The sequence below is a fragment of the Tyto alba genome, unplaced genomic scaffold (assembly GCF_018691265.1).
Source record: "Tyto alba isolate M040663 unplaced genomic scaffold, T.alba_DEE_v4.0 Super-Scaffold_16, whole genome shotgun sequence".
Lineage (NCBI taxonomy): Eukaryota > Metazoa > Chordata > Aves > Strigiformes > Tytonidae > Tyto > Tyto alba.
The window spans coordinates 7,700,272-7,727,341 of NW_024881278.1; the positions used below are offsets into that span (position 1 = coordinate 7,700,272).

Below are 27,070 nucleotides of genomic sequence, written 5' to 3' on the forward strand. Positions count from 1 at the left end.
ATTTGATGTTTCTTGTCGATTTTAAGCTTTCTGCATAAGATATTGCCTTCAGATTTCTGCTTGGGTGTCATGGAGATATCAGAACCTAACCAAGACCAGCTAAAATGAATTCCAAAAGGCTGGAGAACACCAGCAAGTGGATGCTATGTGCTGATCCTCCTGGAATATTTTTGGCATGTATAATTGTCTCAAGGTTTAGTGCACTGCGTTATCTGTACTCTTGTTTGCAGAGGAAGGTGTGGTGGAATGCACTGTTCAAACAGAGACTTCTGTCCTCCATCCTGAGATAAGGAAGCTACAAAAAGAATTTGTGGTGGTGCAGGCAGCTGCCAATGCGATACGCGAACGATGATGCAAGTGCAGATCCAGCAGTCTCCGCGGGTGGCTCCTGCACCCTCCCTGCCCCATCAGCTGCTGCATAAGCTCTGTTTGCATTTTTCAAAACCTGGAGTGAAAAATGTAAATGAATCATGCAGCAAGAATCATACAAATAGTCTGAGCTTCACTGCTGCTATGTGACACTGGAAATCGCATCTTGGCAGGCAGATATGAAGATTTAAACAGAGGTGGCACGGTTGCTGTCTGAATCCTCAAATAATGGGGCATGTTGGTCTCAGTTACTCCTGTATGAATAACATCTGCTACCTGCAGTGAACACGTCAAACCTAATACCTCACTGAAGTAAATGATCTGGCAGAGAGAAACGTATTTTGAGCAAAATGTAGCTGACAAACATTGAGATTAGTTACTTCTATCCACACAATGCCTTCATCCACAGAGGGTACTTCTGTGCACATCAGAGTTGCCTTACCCTCACATATGCACTTGGAAATCTCCCTCCCTTGCCTTACTGTACAAACACTACACTGTGGGCCATACGTTCAATTCATTACCTAGCTTAAGCCATGGAGCTTCCATTAATAGCAGTGCTTGATGATAAGCGATTACACAGTTGCATCCTCATGTAGCCTTAGGTCTTAGCTAAAGACCCGTATCTCTTTGAAAAGATTGATTTAAATTAGGTAGAGTTAAGAGCATAGCCATCATTTAAGGAACTGAATGAAAAACTGATACCCAGCCATTTCCTGACACCCAGTTTTCCTCTCAAGCAGCAGCATTTTTCACTACAGGGATTTTCTTACTCACTGCTCCCTTGTGCTGGGATCAAGGGGGCTCTCTCAGGACGCTCAAAGAAAGAATTTGCCCCATTTAAATTCATTGTAGATATTCCTCTAACCAAAGAAAATCCAAGCCTTATTTCTCCTAGTAAAATCAAGAACACCTAGGAGCATTCCTGAGCAGTGGGACGCAAGCAACTCCACGGCTAAAACTGCCACAACGCTTCCCAGGGTGGACTTGGCCCTCTCCAGTGAGCTGTCCTCCACGAGCCCCCAGCACGCTCCCGGGGAGGGAAAAGGGACGGATGTTCCAGGCGTTGGGCCGGCAGGCAGCCTGCACACAGCCACCTGCATCCGGCGGCTGTGTTTACTAGCACAGAGATGGGCCAGCTGGCCACAGTGCCCGGGAACGTTCCTCTGAACATCGAATTCACCGAGACAGACTAAGGGGCTGGAGAACATTTAGTGCTCTGCGCCTGTCAGAACTGGGAGCAGGGAGCACGCTGCTGAAGGCACTCAGCATTTCACCAGCAAGGTACCTTTGAAGGAGACTTCTTTTGATTCCTATTAAAACCAACAGGAAGATATTTTAACGGTGTCCGGATCCAGTTGAAGCAAAAGGCTTCTTTTTTTGCCCTTTAATACATAAAAAGACATTTTCAGTGCTGAACCCTCAGTACTTACCTTTGCTGTACTTCAGCTGAACTGAGCATTCACCAAAACACCACCCAAAACCAAAACCAAAACCCCACAATGAATACAAATAAACACTTACAAGTCTCTCTCCTGAAAGAACTTCCAGAAGCTTGATGAGCATCCTTCCATCGCGAAGGTCAGTGTACAAATCTGTAATTCTGCATGATACACGTGCCAAGTGGGAGTTAACCCACTTTGTGAAAGTCTTCTTCTGAACTGCCTCACGTTCATCTGTTAGGAAAGCAATCCAATGTTAAAATAAATCAGTTCACGTACCTACATAAAAATGCTGTGCTCAAACTCGTCTAATATTAAAGCAAAAGTATGGCTTATATTCTAGCACAATCATTTAAGAAATTAGGACCTTTTACTGAAAATCCACCTTCCTGTTTTATGACATTTTCTAATGTCAGTGGGAACTTTACCGAGTTACTATTTGTGGAATAAATCTGAAGTATGTATTACAGACTTATTTGCTGCTCAGATAAGCAGCTTTCTGAAGGTATAAAAAGGTCTGTTGTAGAGCTACAATGTAAAAGCCCCTTTGGACTAATCAGACCATCCAGTAATTTGATCAAGAGTTATCTTCCACCACCGGAAGAACGGGCCAACTTCTGCTCTTGCATACACACACAAATCCACAACAGATCCCCTGAAATACCAGAACTTGCTTTGGATGAAGATAGGTGCAAAAGACAGCAGATACCAAAGCTTGCCATTTACTTTTTATCTCTTCTTGTCATAATATTTATTTGCAGATTCAACATTTGTAACTGTATTGACACAACATCAAGATGAACTTTTTCATAACTGCATGCTTGAAGTAGACTTGAATTTATTTAAAACCATAGAAAAATAGGTTCTTTACACCTTCCCTTCCCAGAATCTTTCACAACTGTTTATACATGAAAACCCTGGCTACAAGAGCTCTCTTAATGCACAAGCTTACTACAGTCCACAGTAATTTAGGAACTCCTAAACAGCTCTCTGCCAAGCCAAGAACTCTCAGACAGAAAATGTTATATGTCTTTGTGGTTAAACTCTTTTGCCAAGCGCTTTGGATGAAGCCCTTCCTTGTTAGCAAAAAGTCATTTCACTGAGCTGGGAACTACTACAGACCAAATTTGTCAAAACACAGGTGCTCAAACTTGGACTCCAAAGTCCGTAATTAGACATACGAATGAAAGCGGTCTGCTTGGCCAAGCAGCTGAGCACCTAAGCCTCACATCAGTCTCTCTAAAATTGTTGGCATGTTTAGAAACTGGACAGGAAGACTGGTAAATCCTAAACCAAAATGTAACGTGTCCAACTCTGAAAACTCCGAGTATGCTGTTTGAAACACAGAAAACATTAATGACAGTGCAGATCGATGCCAAGTTTCTATCTGACTACCCAGGGTTTCAGGAGATGCTGTCCTTCAAAGGAAGGATGTGCTCCCTTCCTGGCAGCGCAGCATGGTGGGGGCATGGTCCCAGCATGTTCCTAACCAGCGACAGCCTCCACACCGACAGGACGCTGGGGACAGCAGCAAAAGCCTCATCTTGGTGGCAAGGAACAATGAAGAAGCTGAGGCTGAAGAGGACAGAAAGTTGGGAAACAAGTAAAAGAAAAAAAGATAGTAAGGAAAGAAATCCTGTAGTAGAATGGTGGTAAGGAGGAGGAATCTGACAAGGAGGGGGAGAGCAGACCAGCACTTCAGGGGTCATTTGCTCAATTTCATAAACCCCACCCTAAGATTTCAGTTCCTCCCATGTATTTCTGAATTTATTCTTGCCACCCATGTGGCAGGACATGACCAAAGCTAACGCACTGAAACTGTCCCATCTGTTAACAGCTTTTACCTACCTGTAAGGTGTGAAATGAAGAAAACGGGGATTGGAAAGATGAAAAAGGTGGGGTTTGCAATAAAACCACAATATGCTTTCAATGAATTGACAGTTTGCCTTACTCATTTGTCTCGCTCTGTATGAAGCAGAGGATTGCTAAGATACAGGAAGCGAACAGGAAATTTGCAATAACTGTGGCTTGCCTTCCAGTGCACCCCGAGGAGCCACGACCCATTTCTCACCAGCCCCCGGCGCTGCCCCAGACCCTGCCGATGCCACGGGATGCTCATGTCCTCCACTGCCAGAACATCACAGCGTCAGCAGCACAAGCACCGCGCGATCTGAGAATGGCCAGCCCGTTGGAAAGCCCAAACCTTGGTCGCAGCAAGGCGATACCAGAAAAATAAATACTATCTTTGCAGTCAAAAGCTGCCGTGTCTCCTAACCATATCGCAATTCGTACCCGTGGCGTAACAACATCGCTTGTTCAATCTTGGATCAAAGAAGAAAAAGCCCGATGCATCTTACTAGTGGAAATAGTTGTCCAACCTAGTAATATTTTAAATATAGTGTCTACTAACCTTAGATATATATTTTATGAACTATTTATAGCAAGTTCCTGGGAATGCTGTATCTGCACATCTGCTTGTCTAGTAATCCATGCTTTTAGTTGAAGTATTTTTTTTTAAATGAGTCACAGAAGCAAAACCTTGAAATAGTCAGTGCTTTTTAAAGAAAATTCCAACAGAAATTACCACATCTCCCTTCACCAGCTTGAACAAGCCCCAAAACAGCTCAGCAAGTTTGTTTATTTAATCACTGTAGTCTCTATCCAGAAGCACAACATTCAGAGATCCCTGTGGTTACATTCATTCCTAAGAGAAATACGGATGTACAGGATCCTAAAAATACAGTCAGATATAGAAAGTATTATGTAAAACAAAAAAAGCTATCAAATATCATCATGAAACCATCCATTGAAAAAATCACTGGTCAAAAGATATGGTTATCAACAAAAAAAAAAAAAAAAAACCAAACAAAAAAAAACAAAACCAATTTGGGATCACAATGAAAGTAATGAGTGGGAAAAGAACATCTATATGGTTTTAGTAGAAGAAGATGAAGGGTCAGAGCCTAATTTTGAACAGATTAAAGACATGATGTGGGAAACACAGTGACATGCCAAGTCAGGTTGTGAAAACTTTGGTGCCGCTGTATTAACTGACACCAGCTTAGGATCTTCTGCTGTTGAAAGCACGTCAAGGAAGTCAACAGAACAGTTGGCTCCAGGCAGCCCTTCCAGGAGGGGGAAAGATGGGTTCCTCCCACAGACAGTGCTGACGAAGCCCACGGGTCACTCTCCTTCCCCACCCCAGCATGACCAGTGGCCTTAAAAAAGGACATGAAAGTGTATTTTTAGGGCAGTGGGGATTCAGGGAAGAAAGCCTGAGAAAGTTCCAGTGACTCTTTTTCTTCTGTGTTGCCTCAGCATCATTGAGCACACCAAATTAGCAGTGAGGGAGAGGATGGGAATCCAGCCTCCAGGCTCCCCCCAGCTAGCTGGAGGCCCTCTGGGCTTTGGTAGCTGATGTTTGGTGCCATTAGGTGTGCTTTCTTTAGTCTAGTTCAGGCACAGTTGCTGCCTCTCCCCTTCTGCCTTCCCGTTTCCTCCATCTCACTCACTGTGGTCCTCGGTTTCCTGTTTACGGCAAGAGGTTGAAGGTTTCTGTTGTTTTTTCTGGCTCCTCACCCCCATACCCACCCCGCCTTTGCTCTCATCTTTGCTCCTCTCACCTGATCCCCACCCATCCTCTGCAATGCCATCCTCCTCCCTGCTCACCCCAACCAGATAAAAATAGTGTGAAAGTCTCTACTGAGACCACAGCTGCGATGGCTTCAGAGCTAACTCCACATGCTGAGCCTGCTGGCAGCTCTTCACATGTGTCTGAGCAACTTCATTGCTGTTAGACTTCCAACAGCTTTTCGCTTTCTTCCCCTCTCTCCTCTTCTCACAGCAAAAAATGGCCAAAATCAGCGAGATCCCAGGGGCAGGCTCCAACCCCATGGCATTGCGCAAGAGCCAGGGCCGCACCTGCTCACTGCCAGCTTTGGGGGACAACCGGCAACTTATCTCAGAAAAATGCCACCGGAGAGACACAGCAGCTCCTTCAGTCTCCTAATGGGCCAGTCACCCAGGAAGGCCACTCTTTATCACACACTTGGCACAGGCGAAGCACAGCTCTACAGTTCCCCACTGACACTATTAGCAATACAAAACCAGAAGGGAGAAGGTGCAGCCGATTGGGGGGAATCATTTCACTCCTGTTGTGCTCCCACAACGTGGGAAAGCAAAACAAGCTCAGTTTTGAAAGTTGTGTGACTGGGGTTGGTCATGTTAAAACCTCTCCTCATTATTTCTACACGGTGTTTCATAATGACTGCAGGTTTTTGCAACTCTTTTAACAACCCTTTCAAACTGATAAACTGTATTTTTCTGCTCTGGGGTTTCAGGTTAAAACATGCACAGAATTTAAACCAATGAATTTTGGATATACGTTTCAGAGAAAGAAACAAGTGTACAGAAAAGTGGTACCTACAGCTCTGACAATTCGGCTAAACACACAACCATGACTCTTTTAACATGCAGTGCTGTGCAAAAACCTGCACATTAAGGGCCAGGTGCATCCATGAGTGACGATACCAGGGATTTAACATCAGTGATGGGCCCTGAAGCACTATTTATGAATCTCATGTGATCATTTTGACAAATGTCCTTCATACCTTCAAAAACATAGTTTTAGATTTTGAAGATTAATTAAAACTAGAGGATATGGGTGGAGCTCCAAGTGTCCTACAGCTTGTAAAAACATTTGTTTCCCAAGGGTAAAGAGAAATGCGCAACATGCAAAACACACACAGCAGGAAAACGGAAGCTGCTCTAACAGCAGTATTGATAATAGAGAATCCAACTTATCTTGAAGCAACACTGGGAAGGAAATTTCCTTTATGCGGAAACCCCTACGACAATACTACTAGCATACAGCAGCTTGCAAGTCTCAGCTCTGTGATTCTAATAAATCAAGGACTGACTTTGTTTAGGAGTTTAGTAAATAAACTGGAGCTTGTACACTGAAATTCGCATAAACCAGGGCTGGACAGGATCACAAGCAGCCATCTAGCCCCCTCCCTGCCTGAGAAGAGTAATTTTTTCCTCTACTAATTGGATGAGGGGGAAAAACAAACAAACAAACAAAACAAAACAAAACAAAAAAATGTGGTTAACTTTCTGGAAAACCAGAACCTGGAGTGTCAGTCTCTGAATCCACAGTGCAGGACAGCAGGAGGGGGGTCGCATACACCATCTTCCCTCTGTCACACGCTCCACTCCGCTGAGTGAACTCAATAGCGCTGTGCCAGAATAAAGGAGAATTTCTCATAGTAACTGCCCTGGAAAATGCAGGGCTGCAGGAGCCAGCTGCGAGAAACATGGTCCCCCATGACCCCTTTGCTGCTCCCACATGCCAGAAAGCGTTATCAGCCCTGGTCCCTCTTGCATGACCGCAGTGCTAACCGTTGTTGTGGCAAAGGTTACCTGTGCGGCCGTCTGTATTCTAAAAACGGCTTGAAGACTATCTGCTCCTTTCCATACCGGTCAAACCACATTTTCAACAAACTGACCTTGAATCCGTTTCAAACTGAACAGCAAATATGCCTGGCGCACACCACTGCCAGCCCAGCACAGGTAAAGCAACAGCTCCTGCCAGCCCCGGGACGGCAAAGGCCTCCGCACCCGATCAGATAAACAGCAACCAGGGTGCTCTCAAAGGAGCTGAAATGCTGCTGAAGGAAACACAGAAATTAGAGCACGAAAGGGAAGCTGAAAGGAGCCCCGAGTGTCCAGGACTGCTGCCGGGCAGCTGGTGTGTGTGCAGCCGTCTCGGGACAGCCTGGCCCTTGGAGGCACCGAGCCAGCCGGCCGGCAGCTTGCTCCAGGAATTATCAACCTCTGGGCATCCCTGCAATACCTCAATACAGACAAATTAAGGATGAGTTTTAATCCCTAACTCTAAAAGACCTATCTCTCCTGCAGGTTTATGTCTTTTTTGATTTCCATGCCAAAAGTAATTTTTCCAGCTTAAAATTATTATTTTTTCACTATAGCAACCACTGTAGCCATTGTGCATCCTACACAAAGCATTGCTAAACACACTGACTCAGAGATCAGCTGAGCGTTGCTCCAGGCACACCGCTTTTGCTGATATCCAATATCCACAGCTTCCCAGAATTCCCCATATTATAACCCACGTTAACTGTGCACAGAGAAAACAGAGCTTACTTTCACGAGACAACATCTCCAGTACCGTAGGTTTTCAGGGGCGCAGGAAATCACCCTACATTTTCCTGTAGATATGAGGATATGGAGTTAAATAGCCAGTAATATTTAAAGTTTCACAAATTCCAGCCACGCTAGAAAGTTTTTAAATTGAGAAAGATGCCTAAAAGGATGGCAGATCATCTGCTGAGACCAGAGTGTGGTGATCAAACAAGACTATACCAGGAAACAACATGAACGCATGTACTGCAATAATCTTCACCATTTGTTATAGTAACATTACACCAACACCGAAAATAAAATAATTCTAATACAGGTCTAACCTCTGTTGTTTCAGCCAGGCTTGAGCACAGACTTGTACAAAATAACTCCCACCGTACCCAGCCCCGAGACCGGTACACAGACCCCTTGGTGGATCTGGTAGGCCAAGAGCTCCTTCGCTTACCACCCCTGTAGCACCTTGAGAAAAGAACAACACTGGCGGCTCCTGGTCCTTAAATTTCCTGTCAGAAACGAGGGCTGCACCCTCAGAGGAAGGCTGGGGGCTACCAGGAGCCCTGGCCAGTGATCCATGCTGGGGCAGGAGGCTGCAGCTGGGTTTTGTGTGCTCCTGACAAGCTGGCAGGAACCCACACTGGGGTGAGACCCTCAGCTGGGACCCCCCATGGGATTGCAATGCGTCAGTCAGCTGATGCTACACTGAATATAACCCAGAGGGGGAAAAGCACCTCTGTGTATCTGTATTGGATCAGGTGAGGAGAGAAACATCTGCTTGTATGAACACTCACGAATTGATGGCCTTTTCACACAGTCCCAGTATGCGCTATATTATTAGTACGTCTGGCAGTAAGAAGCCCAGAGAGAACAATGCATAAGCATGCACAGTCAGGCACAGAGAGTCTAAATTAAAATACACTGTAATCAGTCAACAGGTTAAAAAATGATGGAAAGAGGAAGGATCACCCAGTCAGGAGAAGGACTGTGAGGTGTCTGTAGAGAAAAGGAAATAAAATTAGTTTCTCTTAACATTCAAGTATCCTGTGACTATCTCCCCCTTAATCGTAAGGCAATAAAACTGAACAGTGAATGCTGCTTTTCTCTAGCTGCAGATAATGGGCCAGGACTGAAAACAGGAGTTGATGAAAAAGTAAGAAAATTAGTTTAATGTAGAAGACAAAAGTCCGTAACATACACGTGCAGGGGCAAGCAACAACCTAGAACAAAACCTGAAGGAAGTCAAACTTACATCTCATACAGAGAACACGATACACCTGGGTCTGTTGCTCAGAAACAACAGGTGAACTTTAATTTAAAAAAATGGCATCTCCTTCATTTTTACTGCAATCTTGCAGACAGTGTAACTGAGGAATGACTGCAGCTGATGGTTTTGATGAAAGTGGGATGTATTTGTTATGGTTATTTTATGGCACCAAGGAATCTGTGATGTGATTTCCCCATCAAAAATGGTGAGATTACACCAAAGCTTCTACATGCTTGAACATGACTTAGACAAGAACTTGAATGCAAATGTGAAGGATGACAAAGCAACAAGGTGATTCTGTTCATGCTGCGTTTAGCTGGTGATTTTCATTAGGAGCAAAACCCTTGCTGCTTTCCTGACTCTGATACACAGAGGCTATTGTTCAGAAGTCAGGGGTGTGTTCAACAATCCATTCTCTTTTACTAGGAAGCACAAGCCAGCTTCTAAATCCTATTAAATATCTACCCTTCTCTACTAAACATTACAGCATGTGACTACTTTCACTGCTAAAAATGCTCTGAAAAGAAAAAAGGGAAACCTACATAATGCAGCATGTGGAAAAAACAATTCTGTTGCTTTCTCTCTTTGATGTCACTAAACCTCACTCACACAATAAAATGATGTACAGAACAATGTCCGGTAGCCAGCCAAGCATTACAGGGTGTGGAAGGGCAGGTCCCTTCATTGTCTTTATTTTTACACTGAGTTTATGGCATTTTGCTGTCAGCAATACAAAAATAAACCTTCTGAAATCATGGAGCTTTGGATTCATGTAGAAGAATGATTATATTCATCTGCAGAAAGGTACTGTAAAGTCTCTCACAGCAAATAAATGAAGCATAAAAGTCATCCGGGTTTAACAGATTAAACTAGTGGAAGAATTCAGCCTTTTTTTTTTTTTTTTTTTTAATTCAGAAGACCAAAATGACATATTTAAGCAGATTTGGAGAGAATATGTGCTTAGCTCTCTCTACACTGGTGGTGCAAGCTACATGAACAGCTTGTTTAACTTCAGGAAAGCTGGAATGCAAAACTGTGTAAATAGCTCCCACTTCATGACCAGCTCCCTGCAATGGAAAACATGGTGCCACACAGCCTATTTCATAAACATTAACCATCACCTTTTTTTTCCTGGTACTCTAGTATACCAGCTGACTTCTTGTTTTTCTGTATGAAATGCAAAGCAGCTACAGAAATGCAACCTTTCTAGTGGATGATTAAAATGGTTTAACACTTCTAGGTGCTGCTCTTGGAAACACTACATCCATCTTCAGCTTTAAACACCAACATCTGCCCTGCTTTAAATATAACCGCTCTCATTACGAAAGTCCGTTATGAGAAAAATGTTCAGGAGGACCAAGGCCTGATCTCCAAAATTTGTTTGGAGAAATATATTACAAAACCATTTTGACAACAAAATAGCAAAAGTATACTTGAATAAAGGAATAACTTTATGGCCCAATGAGGGTGCAGTATTGTGTTCAAATGGAACTTTTTAAAAACAGCATGAAAAATATCTCAGTGCTGCCAGCATTTAACACAAAAGGACACAAATGCCTTATGGCTGATTTGATGTTAGTGGTTTTACACTTGTTGCCATTTTTTCCCTTTGCATAACAGACAAATCACTTAACAAAAAGGAGCATGGAAAAAGCATCGGCCTGTCCCAGGACACTGACTGTGAAATTCCCACAGAAGAACAATGAAAACCTGAGGTCAGTGCACTATTTCAAGTACACACTATCTTGTGGGGTCTTTGCAGTTTCCTTTAAAAAACATTATAAGCATAATGCAGGGAAGTGCCAGGGTTTTCTGGAGCAGGGGACAGTGCTGTTTTCTATACTTGCCCAAACCACTGTGTGATCAGCAGTGTTAGCAAGGGTGAGAGCAAGGCTTGGCACAGGCAGAGAACATGCCGGGTACTTCACTACTGAAGGCCCATCTTATTTATTCCTATGTTCAGCAAACCCAGCAGAATGAGAGAGGTTTTACAGCGGACTCCCACTTGACTATAGGAGGAAAAACAAGGGTAGGAAAGCCGAGGGTGGGGTGGCGGAGGGTTAATTATTATTTCTATCCTTCTCTTTTCCTTTCAGCACTCCTCCCTCTTCTCCGCGGGTAATGCAACAGTTGTCACACAAGACTACCAGCAATCTGCTATTTCTACAGCCCAACTATGTGACCAGACTGGGATCCTCCTTATCTAGGTATTTGGAAACATGAAATTGTAACTGTTAAGCAGAGGTGAGTCAGTAAGGGATGGGCATCAGGACTCAGCATTCACCCTGAAAACAGAAAAATGGATGCTAAACCCCGTCTTTTTACACAGCAAACCCAGGCACTGCAGACAAACTTACAGTGGCACACAGCCAAGCAAGGGAATCTGCTTGATACCTGATGGATATCAAGAAGAAAGCTGCCACCGTGAGGGTGTTCAGACATTAGATCCTCCACAGGCTGTGGGATCTCCATCCTTAGGGATAGTCAAATCTCAACAGGACAAATCCCTAAGCAACCCGATCTAACACAGAACTTGACCTTGCTTTGAGCAGGTGTGCTGGACCAAATAAAATCCTCTTCCAACCTAAAGTATTCTGTGATTCTATGAATTTTAGCAAGCTTAAACAAAAATAGGCTAGGAGACTGAACTGCTAGTATTCCTATGGAACCCCATTGAGGGATTTCAGAGATGTGGGATCCTTTCTTTCATCCGAGGCACAACTTGTGACATTACATGGAGAGAAAAGTCAAAGCTGTGGTATGTTTTGACCATGCTTCTTTAAAAACCCACTGCAATCAGAAAGGAGAATAGATAAAGGAAATGCCAAACCTTTCTTGGTTTCATGTTTAAATCTAATTTCACTTTAATGACAGAAAAACATGAGTAGAAAATAAATAAATCTATGATGAATACATTTAATCCTTTCAAAATATTAAATCTTGGTGCTAAGAGATGTTATCATTATAATTAATTGCTGTTAAATTATAATTTTCATTATCAAAGAAATATTTTAAATGGAAGAACATGTATTTAAACAACCACTGCGTTGATCAAGGATTAATAATAGCTGATTTCATAGCCTTGCTGAACAAAGTGTTTAGCTCATCCAGTTTCCATGGTCACGCAATAGTTTACTATTGTTAACTGCATGCTATATTGTAGAGTCAGACATGCTACGCTGTACTGACAGGCTGCCAAATAAAATGAGTAACACCACAGGTAAGCCAGGCCATGGCTCAGTAAGCCTGAGACCTAAGCTAAATCCCAAAGATTAAAGCTGAATGAATAACAGCAATAAAAATATTGCAGATTACAATAAAAATTACTTGTCTAACTGAAGGAACCATGCTATTTATAACATGTAGTTATTTCTAAGAAGAGAGTTTTAAAAATGAATGGATTTTAATGCGATTTGAAACAAACTGCTAATAAGAAGCATTAGAGGAAAAATCCCTAATCTTCTCTGGCTCTAATCTGCAAACCTATCATGCAGGGCTACAGCTGAAGTCCTGAAGTTGTTGTCTTTTGAGACTGGCAGAATTGTTGCCTTCACTTGTTCGCTTGCTTAAGAACAGCTCCAGAAAACTGAACCACAATGTGAACTTCAACACACACACCACACACACATATTCCAATCAATCATTCTGTATATTAAAGTTCTTCTAAGAAATCCATGTGGTAATTTAAAAAAGAAAAAAAAAAAAAAAAAAAAAAAAAATCTTTGTTTCCGTGCCATACCTGCTTTCTTGTGACTTTTGAGGTACAAGCAAGTTGCACATGCATTCTAATTCCACACCTCAAAATTGTCCTGCTGGTCTGTTTGATTCCAATCCAAAGGTCATTTACTGATCTGCTTTTGAGGGACAATATGGCATGTTTAAGCAACATCATTTTAACCTCTGGAGTTATGCAAGAGTGGGGAAAAAAGATACCTTTCTAGCCATATAATGACTTTGAAAGCAGCACTAGAAAAAAAGCCCTTTGAAACTCTCCAGTACCTCTCTGAGATTTAAAAGGTGATGCAAATTTGAAGGAATTCGCTGGGTAAAATCATGCTTTGAACACCTTAAATATGTACCTTCATCCAAAAATATCATTTGTTTATCTAGTCTTAAAAGTGGACTTGTGTGTCATACTGATTGTGTAATGCATTGACTATGCAAACTGAAAAGCTCTGCATGGGTACAAAGGCGCAGCTTCTGCCCAAGTTACCCATGACAGACAGTAATTTACCTTCACTTACATCTTTCATTTTCAGCACACTGAGAAAATTAAGTGCCAAACATCATCAGCTCAGCATAATCAATGCAAGAAGCACCCAAACATGCCTGATCAGTCATTTCACTTATGTCTCCTTAACCATGTTGCAGGCGGGCTCTCCATTCCGGGCTTTCCCCCCTCCCTCAAAATGTGAAACAGTGTTGTTTTTTTTTTTTTTAAAAAAAAAACAACAGGCTATGAAATATGGCAATTAATAAAGGAAATGCAGGGCGCAAGAACTTCTGAAAGTTAAGTAACTGATTAATGATCCAAAGTGCCTGCTGATGTGATATTAATGCCATTAAAAAATAATTCAGGTATTGGTTAAGCACAGAGCTATTACATGTTCACCTTATACACGTGAACAGGCTCCTTGAACTAAGACTATTTGTGTGCTTATATCTATGTTGCACACCTTCATAGCCAAACCACAGAGACATGTGTGTACCCAGACATGAAAATGCATTTATGACATCTTACACAGATTTTGTGCGCCTTATTTGTGCATTCCTGAAGCCTGAGACATGACAACCCATGGATTTTCAGGTCTCAAAATTTACAAGCTTATTTAAGCCTAACTCAAATACACAAGACATTTATGCATAGGAGAAAGCTCCACAAATACACTTCTGAATATGAAGTCCACAGTGACCTGCAGCTGGTGCCAGGGAAATGCTTTTAAACTCGGCAACAGAAGCTAAACCAGAAGGGAGAGCTGACTTACGTAGCACAGAAGACAAAAAGTGTTATGGCATTAGGTGACTCCCAAATATACACTTTAAAAGTCTGCTATGAACTGTTTGGGACTGGCCATGCTCACGGAGACTGGAGGAGAGGTAAAGCACAGCCCCGTGCCCAGCCCACTGAAGCAGGTACTGTGGAGTTACAGGACAAACAGGGGGGAAAAGTCCCCTCCCAGCTGCTGTTTTATTCTGTGTTGCTAGAGCTGGCCAGTGCTGGTCCCAGCCCTGTCGTACCCAGCCTAGAGAGAGCAGCTCTCCTGGGGCCGCACAGAACTATGCTCCAGCCCTACCAACAATGCCACTGCCAGGACATGATGCACGGCTAAAGATTTTACATATTAGGTGTCCTTAAGTGTTGTCTGTTATCCAGGACAACTTGTGACTGCTTTTATTTAGGAAAAAAAAGTATCTGCAGCAGGGAATTGGCTGGAACATGTCTGGCCCCAGGTGCAGAGGAAACATAAGCATCTTTGAAATGGCACAGAGATTCGTTAGCATCAACATGCTGACAAGTATCAGTGCAACTTGGCTGTTAGGAGCAAATGTTCCATTAGACAAGGATTTTATACCATGGGGATTTTATAGTATATCCTATCAGGCATCATTAGTAACATATTTATTTTGGGTGAGAGATGCAGAGAGAAGCATTTAATAATATGTGATCAGCAGCGGATTTATGGAAAAAATGTGCCATAATTTCCATATCTCGCTCTGTGAACTCCTTCTTAAGGACTTAGGCAACAGCGATGAACAATCATGTCCAGATGCAACCAGCACATAATCCACTATTAGAGGCTGATGGATTATCAGCACACCTGTAGAAGCAACAGTGGCCGGGACATCACCTAGGGAACACTCAGGAAATTGTCTGTGGGTGATGCCAATTTTCTAAAATTACTTCCTTGAGCTCAAAGTGAAACACACCTTCCCATTCCCAGGCGAGGCCAGGAGGATGAAACCCAACTTACGCCCCACAGGGTGAACGAAGCCTGTGAGAACACAGAGAAGGAATGGGGTACAATTCACGTCCGAGAAAGCAAATACAGTTCTCACAGCCATAGTTAAAACAGTTCTTGATATTCATTCCTTATCCTTTGGGCTCAAGATTAGAGCCTCGAGCCAATTACACTCCATCCACTTCAAAAAAACGCACCTACCCTGTGGCTTTCACCAACACCCCCCAGCCCCTCTCTCACAGAGGGTGAAAGTGGGTGCATCCACTTGCACTGTGGGTGCAGACACTGTATTCCCAAGGAATTACTTTTATTTGAACAAGAGACACTGAGCATTTAAAGGTAGAGTTAACCCAAATTATTGAACTCCCCATGCTTGAGAATAACAGAAAGGTCAGAAGTTCAGAACGCAACCAACATCTGATGTTTCTAGACACCTCCCCCTATTTATTCAGAGCCTTACTTAATTGCCATTCCATAATGGCTATTACTCATGTTAAATTGCAATCAAAGTACAGCCACATCCGTAATTTCAGAGCAGTCTTTTTCATTATATCGCCAGACAATCCAGAAAAGCTGAAAAGAGGAACACACCCTGAAAGGATAGGGCCGTTGCACTACCAGAGCAAGACTATTTTCCCTGGAAATAACTGTGGAAAGATACTAAACTAGATACAGAATTAACTATTACCCAAAGCAAACCATAGCTGAATACAGATGAGACAGCCATGTTTTCACTTTCCTTTATTCCTGGAACCAAATCATAATCAGATCATCATTTCAAAAACTGGAAATGCTGCCTGGGCAAAATGAGCACTAAGAACTGGACTTTTAGGGGTTTTTGGGAAGGGGAAGACTGAACCCAACATATGGTATCAGTGTGGAGGAGCTCAAACCAAAGAGGAGCTGTTATTTGAGAAGAATGAAGAAGTTGTTCTGGGTCTGAGACAAAATCCCACCAGTGAGTGCCTTGGCACTGTACTGTTGTGTAGATCTATTGCCTTCAAGAGAATAAGGCAATTCTCTGATTATCTGCAAAGCAGGTTTCACATATTGGCTGATTTTCTCAAGAGTTTGCCAAGCCATTAAGTTAAATGTAGGTATCTTTATTAAATGATAAGGTTTTTTCCCCAAGAAAAATCTGGGCAGCCAGCATTTATTTTGTTCAGATAAACTCTTAAATCTCTCTGTAATAACACATTGTTTTGTTTAATTGTTGCAGGCATAAGGCCACCCCTTGCTTGTGATTACAGTACTGTGGTAATACAGATAATTTTTGTACCTTGCTACCACATGTTCTTCACTGTCTCTTTCGTATGTAATTCTGGGGCTATTCTACCTGAAAACTCAGTTCTTGCACAATTAAAATAGACAAGAGAACTTAAAGAAACCAACCCCAAAACCAAAACAATCCTCAGAAACATATGCCTGGCCATTTTGACAATATCCAAGGCAGAGATATCCATAGTTGCTGGAAGGTACAACAAATACAATTCCTGTGCAATGCCATTTGGGATGATACTCTTCCTGTTCACTAACACCAGAAGTATTCAAAACCTGCAAATGTGAAGTCATATTTATGACCTCCTGTGTCCCCCTCCCCAACAATCTTAATACCATTTTACTAAAAACAGTGCAGAATTGTGCATTCTACTGATTACCTGTCAAGCAGACAAATGACCCTGTCCAGTCTAAGTTTGTCATTTACGTGTAACTGAGCCTGTGCTTTCAAGAGTTCCAGCTCATATTTTTAGGAGCAAACCCAACTTGATTGAACATGGAATTATCAGCATTTCCAGTTATCTCCTGAAAAGGCCATCTGCTAATGCCAGATCTTTCACAAGACCTTTGAAAAGCCACGAACATGGCCCCTAGACTATGCCACAGTGTCTGCGTGTCTGCTTAACTGTACTGTTCCCCTCAAAAACTGAAGGGCCTTTTTCTTTAAGCTTCTTTCGAAGTGAAACAGTGGGGCATTCAGCACAGCTACGAGACTGGTTAATATTAGTTTGGCTACAGTAGTTCTCTTTCAACAAAGGAGGCTCTCAGCCCCGGATACCCTCGTTCCAGCAGCAAGTGTACAAGGTCTTTTGTGTTAATGTGGGCTCTCCCGGCCATTGCGACCTTACAGACTCCACATCAAAAGTCACAAGCATGAGTGGTCACCATCCCTCTTGTCCCTTCTATTAAAGAAATGCAAGGGTTCAGCTCTATGCGTTTTTAGGAGCAGCAAGCAATTTTAGGCTCACATGCTCTCCTTATGTGCCGGCTATCACAGAGGGCAGTAGAGCCAGAATTACTTTGGGTGCTAACTATGTTCAGTATGCGAATTAAATTACATAGTCAAAGTTGAGTTAAGAGTAAGGCCCCCCTCCCCAAAGCATCCCTGCTCCCATCAGGTTTGGAGCACACACGTTATCCTCTGTTTCTGCGTGCCAGGCCACCACCTTATTCTTGTTGCACTGAATTTGAGAAGTGCCAGAATGCAGAGTAACCCACAAGTTTCCTATTCTCTCCACGAATGACTCCTTACTTTGAAAGGACTAATTTTGCATTGGGAGGAGAGTTGTTTACCTAATGCTTATTAAACAATTTTCATCTCTGTACGTCACTTCACTTGGACAATGACACTGGGAAAAGGACCGTTACCTGCCAGTCCCAGATATAAATTTCCAAATGAAATTCCAGATTTTATTTCTTGTGGGAAGAGTAAAGCAGATTATAAACCACCTTACTTATTTTATTCTATCTCCTTCATCACAGCTTTTAAAGTTAGCAGAGACTAATAATATTTGGCTTCACAGTTTTCCCAAACCTGTTTATTCAATGAAGAGAATTCATTTTCACATAAGGAAAAAATATGTCATTGTCATAGCCTGCTACTTAATAGCTGATACTTAATACTTCTCAATTCAACTTAAACAGGAACAAAAAGACCTTCAGAGCTCTTAGTAATCAAACACTCTCTCAATAAATCCTTGCACGAAATTCAGACTCCAAGCAGAAGAGGTGCACCTACCAAACCCCACATCCTGCACTTGCATATCACACAAGAGTAGTTTAGTACAGGGAATAGGAAATGGGGATTTTGTGAATCATGTTGCAAATCTGTAACTTGATTTTCTTCACCATTTCTACTTAGCTTAGGTAGCATTTCATCCACTTTAATAGTCAAAGCATGCACCCAACAGAAAACAGAAAGATGAAAGAAATTAAGAAGGAAGGAGGAAATCACAAAACAGATTTGAGAAAGAACTCAGGAATGAAAGCCTACTATTGTTCAGGCTTTTTATCACCACTTTCATCTCTGTCCGTAGTCTTCTTTTATTGCCCCACTTTCCACAGAAGTTAATGGCAAAACCCACAATCAGTTTCAATAGGGCTCTCGGATAGGGAAAATATTTGTAATAGGAGCCTGTACTGCTATGTGGTTACAACATGCCCACAAAACACTGGGATAGTCTCTGACATGTAGCGTATTTGAGACATCCAATGCAGAAACACAAAAGGGCCAGCTCCTGAGCTAGCAAAAATGGCTGCATTTCCAGATGCGCAGAGCTATGGGGATTTACACCAGTGAAGGACATCACACAAATCATTTTACTGTTCTAACTCAGGCAACAAATCACCCCCAGGATATTCAAAATACCTTACTGTCCCATGTGAAAATATCTGCTTACAAGCTTTGTTTACTCCACAAAAAGTGCACCAGAATTGCACTTTTTAAACAAAATTATGCTCCAGAGCCTAGAGATTTGTTTTAAAATTGTCTTATACACACAGTTAAAAAATATTACAAACATAATTTAAATAGAAACTGAAGAGAACAAACTACAAAAAAACCTGAGGCAACAACTCAAAGTTGTAAATTTTCACAGCTATTTCAGTGAGGAGCCAAATCCAATTTAAACGTTTACTTTTTCAACTGTATCAACATTGACCATACTAGCAGAAATACCTTACCCTATGCTCTTTTACCTTGTCTTTTGTATCTTCACAAGTACCAAAACCCATAACCAGAAAAGGTATATATCTGGAAATTTTGAAGACATTTCGGAGCTTTCTGGAAGAGAAAGCAGGAATTTTGGACAAAATGTCTTCGGTAGCTATAGGATTATCAAATTCTGTTTTCTTTCTCTAATAATGAGAAATGTATTAGTCATCACTTAATCTTGAGCCATGGTAAGAGTTTATTTGGCAGTAAGGATGGAGTTGCCATGCTGTCCTGAATAGCCCTTTAAAACAGGGAAGATACAAAATACTGTCAGACTTTATTTCTCAGTGTTCATACTGAAAGTTTTCATATTTAGTTTTGTAGGGTTTTTTAAATACCAGGATTGGGAGAGAACGGAAGTGAAAGGTTTGTCCTGGGTGTTTTTGAAATTTATCCTTCATAGACAAAACTATTCCAGAACCACCTGTAAAACCTTCTTCCATGGGCTTGCTATACATTATCTAGGCAGGTATTCTAAAAGCGTGGCAGTAAAGTTAGATAGTTTATGTGTAATAGAATTATCAGACAACACGTGTGGTCATCAAAACATGGCTTTCACTTCTGACTACTCACCTTGTCAGTCCCTGTCCAAAGGAAGGGCATGAAAAACAGATTCCCCAGGTCCTGTTGCAGTATTTAGGACTAGGAATAAATAACGGTATCTGAGTGTCGTTCCACAGTTTCTACAATACAACTGTGGGCTTTTACTTCTGGAAAGAGCAGAAATGATAAGGTGGCTCTGAGACACCTTGTCTCACTTATTCTCTGCATCAGTTCTGTGCTATGAGGGGATGTGCAAATAGCTGAAATTCAACCAGTTGGTTTTATGAGTAGACAAATACAATTTCTAGCAAGTGATTTGCCACAACTGTCCATTTTAATGAAGAACCTGGACATGTCAGTTACAACACTTACCTAGTCATCTCCTCCAAGTTAAATCCCTAAATTATACACTCAATTAGTCAGCAAGGTTGCTTTTATAACCTGCACATTTGAAATATTTCTAGGCAGAGAACACTTGCACCAATATTCAGTTACCATCTTTGTTTCAGATAGCTAAAACACCCTAAAACTGAGTCTAGGTTTCAGATATGTTTGCAGAAATCTTTACACTGGAAGGAGTTAAGGGCCCAGCTATCATAGAAATGCACACTCAGAACACTGCATTTGAGATCACCTAAAAACTCTGCAGATCTGACAGGGCTCCCAACCATGTAGCTTGTGCTCATGTGTTCACCAAAAGCAGAAGACTGAAGTATGCTGTGACACATGCAGGCTTTGGAACGGTTACAGACAGCAAACATGCAAAATTTGTCACAGGAACATCAGTGGAACTGAGAGGGTGGAAAAAAAAAAAATCCAGGTAAACCAGACATATTTAATCTGGAGTGAAATTCAGCCTTCCTGAATTGCACCTTTAACAGAAATTACCATGACAAGAAATGCCAGTGACCCATTTGGTAGACAAAGTAGGATGTCCTTCAGTGCGGTAATCACCGCCTGTAGCTATGCAGGTCACTGCTCGCAAGAGACTGAAATTCTTTAAAAGGTAAATTTTCCAACCAGGAAAGCGGCTGTTGAAATTGTCTTTTCAGAGGGCACCCACATAACTTCAGAGGATCGAGGGTGTTGCAGATCTCACTGCCCTAGTGCAGGACAGTACTTTAACTCCTACAAACTTGTCTGTTCGCAGTGGGAGCTCCCTGTTTATCTCTGGGCACAGGCAGGGATTTGGGGATAAGATTTTCTTGCAGGAAAAGCTGTGGGGAAGCTCTACTTCAGAATAGAAAAATTAAACCCAACAAGATCATTTTCCGGCCGTTCTGCAGCCTGGATGGGAACCAATCTATGCATATTACCTATATTATCAATGCCAATTATCACTGACCACTTAAAAATAGAAACTGTGTGTCTCTTACACCAAACTGGAACCCAGAACAAACTTACTTGGGTTGCAGATCAAAGTCAAGGAGCTCCCCTGCTGAAGGGCACTGCTATGGGAGCAAGGGTTTTGCCCCATACACCCAAGGTACTCATACAATTGCATTTTTTTTTCTGGCGCAGGTAGTGCTATGTAGCCAGTCACTCTTTCATTCCCATGAAACAGAGTTTAGAATTGATCTAAAGCCGGTGTAAACACCTCTGTCAGGAAAGACAGCTCACTTTTCCTACAGGCTTACTCCAGTGGTCACCACATTAGGTGTCAAGTTTTTCAAGCCATACTATTTCTAACATGGCTCAAAAGTAGTGATAAAATAAAAGCACTTCCACCCAGGCAGCCCGGACACCAAAACACATCAGGCTCCCACTAAAAATGAACAGTTTCTAATCCGAAATGCAACATTAAAAAATAAACCAAATGGAAAGGTACCACACAGCAGGGTACATCACAGAGCTCCTCTGACAGCTGGCTTTCCTCTGGGGATTTATCAGGAGCACAAATCTAGCTTGCCCCCATCCCCCAAGATTTTACATTTGTAAGGACCACTGGAAATGTCACACCTAGGGCACAGCCTTAGAGATGACACCCAACTTTCCAATTACACTGCAAGAGTTGAGAATGTCACCAAGCTACTACATGCCAGAAACGTTAATAAATACCAAACTGTGCTGTTAGCCAGGGGGGAAGGAGGCCACAAGCAGCGATGATAGCCGCTTCTGGGTGATAGCTGCTTCTGGTGGCCGCTTCCCTGTGGCACTGATGCTGGCTGCCTTTGCTGTGGAAGGGGACAAAGCTGCAGGGGTCTGCTTCCCAACTCCCGACTTGTATTAACCTCTTCCTGCCAGCTCCTACAACCACGCCAAGCCAATCCACAGGGTCCTGACACGTTAACGTAGCACAGGTGACAGGCTTGGTTTAGAATTATAATATATCTGGTTGCTTTTCATTTAATTCTTCAACTGAGGAGGACAAGTTTTCTCCACTGGCGTACCCTGCACAAGCTACATGGCAAGGCGTTTTCCACAAACAAGTTTTGGGGTCTTGTCTTTACTTGCAGTGAGCTACTCCAGCCCTGCAATACGATCCCTTTCTACTGAACAAGTGGCCATGAGAACCAAACCTCCACGCCTAGGTTTAAGATGATAGCAACCACTGATACTATCTCTCACTTATCATTCCAGGACTGGGTGAACTACCCATAATAAGAACTTACGGAAACTTAATGAAGGAAACAGAACTTGCTAAAGCATTTTTCTCCCCACACCTGTGCTGACATTCTCACGAGTGCAAGGACTGAGTATGCTAAACTTCTGAATTATCATGCACAAGACTTGAGGGTTTCTTCTGACACAAAGACAGCCTTGATTCACTCATAGCAGTATCTTCTGCCACATGCTGCTTCACTCTGGCCCATCAAGGCAAATGGGAGCTGGGATCTCCTGCGAGGTAACCTTTCCCAGGTGCAGAAGGAGCCAGTCTGGTCCCTCCAGTGTAGTCCCACAACCTGCAGCACTGGCTTCACACCCCAGTGGGACAGGGCTGGAAAATCTGCTTTAAATGCTACACAATCATCAAGTTGAACAACAGTTTCCTTACAATCATCACTTCAAGGCATTTAAAAGAGGAATGTAGGAGTGCCTAGGTGTTCACTTAGGATCTGAACTGGCTTTGTACCAAGCATTCTGGGGCAGAATTAGGCTGGCTTCTCATGTGAAGCTTCCACTGCCAAATCTATCTTATTGCATATCTTAGGAGAGAGATCAGAGAGAGTTGTCTTCTACTCATTGCTGATTCACACTTCTGCTTCATACAGAGCCTGAGCACTTGCTCTGTGTTACTTTAGGCAAAACAGGACGTTCCCAAGTGCTTCTTTTAAGGAAAACTCCCAACCTTCACAAAATCTGAACACTGCCTTGCTATAATCTAGTGCAAAGCTGTGGATTCACATGAAGACTCTAGGAACTGTGAAAAATGAGGGGCAAATTCAGTGTGGGAAGAACATGAGTAGAGGCTACAGTAACGCAGTTACAGCATGGTGCCAATACTGGCTGCTGGTCTAGAGAGCTGTCCTACCGGAGGCAAGAGGGGTGAAACACAGTTATAAAGGAAGAAAACACCAAAATAAAAAGGCAGGAAAGCTTCAGAAGGTACTTTTTACCAGACTGAACAAGGTTTGGAATGTAACTGCTCTTACTTCTTTGTACACCTTCACAGCAAAAAAAGGTAAAACTGGTGATAATTTTGTCACTGTGAAATATTACATACATTCAGCTCATCCCTGATGGGTCTGAGTCTGGATGCACTGAGAACTGCCCAGTGACACTGAACACCCTAATGTTTCCACCAGAGCCTTCTAGCAAGAGGACAAGAATCATCCCAAAATTTTAGAACTACAAATTAATGGCTCTTTAGATATTCTTCAAACAAAGAGCCATTAATCCAAGGCAAGACACCTTCTGTGTGAGCAGAGTTAAGCCACTCCCTTTAGAGCACACAATATTTTGTATGGTTATTTAGCATTTCATGAAGTATCTAGTGCATAATTCAAAACATTTCCTGTACCTAAGTTCCACCCTGAGCAAGCACTGGCAGCACTATTTTTCAAGCCTGTCTACCTTCTCTGCAGTGTGAGTAAACAGCCGTGGGATGGTCTACTGCAAAGTCCCTCCTTACAATTGCAGGAGAATTCACTTGATTTATCTCTTTTGTTAGAGGAAATGGCAGTACATTTTGGAAGAGCATTGAATTTTTTGAATTTTGGGTTGTTTTTTGTTTGGGTTTTTTTTTTTTTTTTTAAGTCAACACAGTGCATTCCACTGAAGGGAAAACTCACTTTCTGTGCTTTCAACACTGTGGTCTGCTTTCCTCTTTCAGTGTGATGTAAACACACAGATAATGGATTCCTGAAGCAGTGACCCTGAAAATGATAAAATCTGCCTTCTTTAGACTGCTAACTTAACCAGCAAAGAAAGAGGCGTGAGCCAGTATTTTTTTTTCCCCGGTGCCACAAACTTACCTCATTCTTTTTAAAGCAAGTACCACAGCCTAAGATCTGATAGATGTCCAAGATAAAGCCTCTAACGTATTCCCTCGTGTGCAAGCTAGGAGTCTGGATTTTCCATGCCTTGCCTGAGGAATGTCTATGCTGCTAGTGTTTAAGATGCTGTCATTTTATCTTATTATATCCAGTACGCAGCCATTACTGTGAGCCAGTTTACAAGATAAACAAAGTATTATGAATGAATGATTTTTTTTTCCTCTTTCCTTGAGCCAACAAATATGAACATTCTTTGCTCTAACCAGGCTCTTCCTCCCTCTCTGACAGGAACCACAGGACCACACTTGTGGCACAGGCCAGAGTAAAATAAGAAACATGCACAGAAGGGCTGAACTTTACTGTACTCAGGCTGCTCTGGGATTATTTGCAGAGTCACATGGATGTAAAGGAGAAGGAGAAGGTTTGGTTTTGGTTAAGAATTCTTTCTTATTTTGAAACTGCAGTGCTAGAGTTCATTCATCCCTGGGATGTGCCTTACACACAGAGCTTGTTTCACCCTGTCTGAGGCAGAGAGATGCTGGGCACAATCCTGCTCCACTGCACTGCTAATAATCTGGGTTTCCAGCACAGGTCAGAGGCCTGCCCTTTAGAGAGCACATCACCACTCCCCAAAAGAAATGTCTGTTTTCTCACACAGATAGAGACTTTAATGCGAAGACATTAAAGCACATTCGTCCTGTCTGAAAGTAGGGTAATACAAAAGGAAGAAAATTGGGAACGTTAAAGTACATGAACACTTTCTTGGAGACCTTCCATGACATGAGCAAACTAATTTGTTTGGAAATCATGCAACTGTTCTTCATTTGAAGAAATTAAGCCACCAGCCTTTACAGGATGTATGCAGAGAGTTACAAAGGGCTCTCGCACTGCAAACTGCACCCAAACAAAGCTAGGATTTTATGATTAATTTCCAGAGTTACGACTGAAAGACCACTTCCTCACTCTCCCCCTTATTGTTCTAAGCTACTTGGCCAGGGGTCAGCCCTCATCTGTAATGCTGAGTGGCTCAGAGGCTGGACATGCACGGTAACACTGTGTAAGACTGAAGACACCTTCAGAACGCTAAAAGCCACATAGTATCTCTTAAAAGAACACAAAGCTTTTTCCTGTAGCACCTCTTTTGGCCTCTCATTAACACCTTGGTGCAATGAGAACAAGCCCAGACTAACATGTTTATGGGGATCATACCATAGCAACACCTACAAAAAAAACAGCACAGGCTTACCTTGTAACTGCTTGAATCTTCCTTCTAACTGATTATAGTTATACGGCACCTGAGCTGCATATCCTGGGGACAACGGCCCGGGCATACCAGTTGATTTTTGTAATTCCATTTACAGGTAACACAGGGATACGATGAACTGCAGCATAAAGGAACCACGAGTTTCTCTACTGTACATCCAAGTAAATCCCAGCTTCCTCAGTAGTTTGGCTTCAGTCCCTAGAGAAAATGCTCTCCCTGAGCCCTAAGTAAATAACAGCTTCGGTTCAAAATCCAGTAGTGCAGGTTGGCAGTAAGTTGTCTGTAACAGAATCAGACTTAAAGCACCATGAGGTTTGTTTTGGTTTGGTTTGGTTTTTTTTGTTGGTTGTTTTTTTCCTCCCTTGCTCCACTACAGGCAATTCTCAAGCGCTTGAATCTGGTTTCAAACCCTTGCCTGACTCTGGCGAAACCAAACCAAATGAAAGCCAGCCTGCGATTCAGCCCAAAGCAGAAGCAGCATGGAGCCACGCGCTGCCGTCCTTGCCAGCGCTTCCAGGAGCCGTGCACACCTCAGACCTTTCTGCTGGTTTGTAATATAATCAGCAGCCGCCCGGGTGCGGGCTGATGTCACTCGATTACCATACAGCACCGTGGAGGAAAGGAAGGCTGTACCAAGGGTGAAGGGGCGGCGGAGCAGGGGAAGAGCCGGGCGGCTCACGCAACGCTGCGGCGAGTTCCTTGGCCGGGCACAGCCCGCGTCGCCCCGAGCCCGGGGGGGGGAAGGTGGCAGCGGGGTCCCCAGCCCTGGGCTCCCAGCCCGCGCCGCGGCCGTGGCCAGCAGTGGTATCTTCCTGAGCGAAGCCGGTGGAATTACAATCTTTTGTTAAGAGCCTCATGTAACGGAAAAGTCTCAGATTACTATCGCATGAAAAGGAGGGCACTTTTCTTTATTTATCTGTGAGACTGTTCACTTGAAAAAGTAACACAGGCACACAGAAGCACTCATTATTTAGCAACAGGCGACGAAGGGACGCACAAAGATGTACGCTCCAGCACACTGGGAACAAACGAAAGCTTTGTGAAAAGGTTCTTTAAACAGCCAATTCCTGTCGCTTCGTTTTATGTTACTTGCTGATACTGAAGATTTTGACATCTCCTATGTATGTGGCTCCTTGCCCATTTATCAGCGTGCTGGGTATTACTGCAAGATTAATGGTTGTCTGGGCTGTGCACTGGAGGGGGAGGGCTGTAACGTAAATAAGGACGCCTGGCCTCTGACTGCCACCTTAATACCCTACTGTAATAGAAATGTGCACAACAGCAGCGGCCACACGTCTAGGTACTATAGGTACTAGCAGTCAGCTCCTGCAGATGGTATGAGACACAGGATGCCAAGTTTTCCCTCAGGGACACGAGCTCCTAGCCCTCACTTATTCATAAGTGAAATTAAAAGGTCATTCCACATTCATATCCTCAGTATGTAGCACTTGCCTGTTCATTTTTAAAACTGCTGATAATGTTCACACAAACGTTTTCTCTTTTTTTCTTTTCTTGCATTTCCAAATTCCTTTCCAATGGAATCCATGTTCTCTTCTCCTCCCACTCTGTCCACTCATTAAACATTTCAAAATGTTGCCTTTGTTTTGATACTGTCATTCCACAAGTTTTTAGTAATATAGCA

The 27,070-nt window shown here is 42.7% G+C and overlaps 1 protein-coding gene across 3 annotated transcripts in view; it reads right to left on the minus strand.

Annotated features, from left to right (window-relative positions):
- Positions 1-27,070, minus strand: part of SPTBN1 (spectrin beta, non-erythrocytic 1) — a 132,609-nt gene that overhangs the window by 52,293 nt on the left and 53,246 nt on the right. The window contains exons 1-2 of one of the 3 annotated variants that reach the window (XM_032989443.2): positions 25,411-25,959; positions 1,894-2,045 (exon numbers count right to left, since the gene is read on the minus strand). In XM_032989443.2, the coding sequence (XP_032845334.1) occupies positions 1,894-2,045; positions 25,411-25,519 (261 nt within the window). In that variant the 5' untranslated portion in view covers positions 25,520-25,959. Of the gene's footprint in view, positions 1-1,893; positions 2,046-25,410; positions 25,963-27,070 lie in introns of those variants that run through there. The other 2 variants (XM_009972327.3, XM_042789265.1) reach the window with 2 other exon arrangements.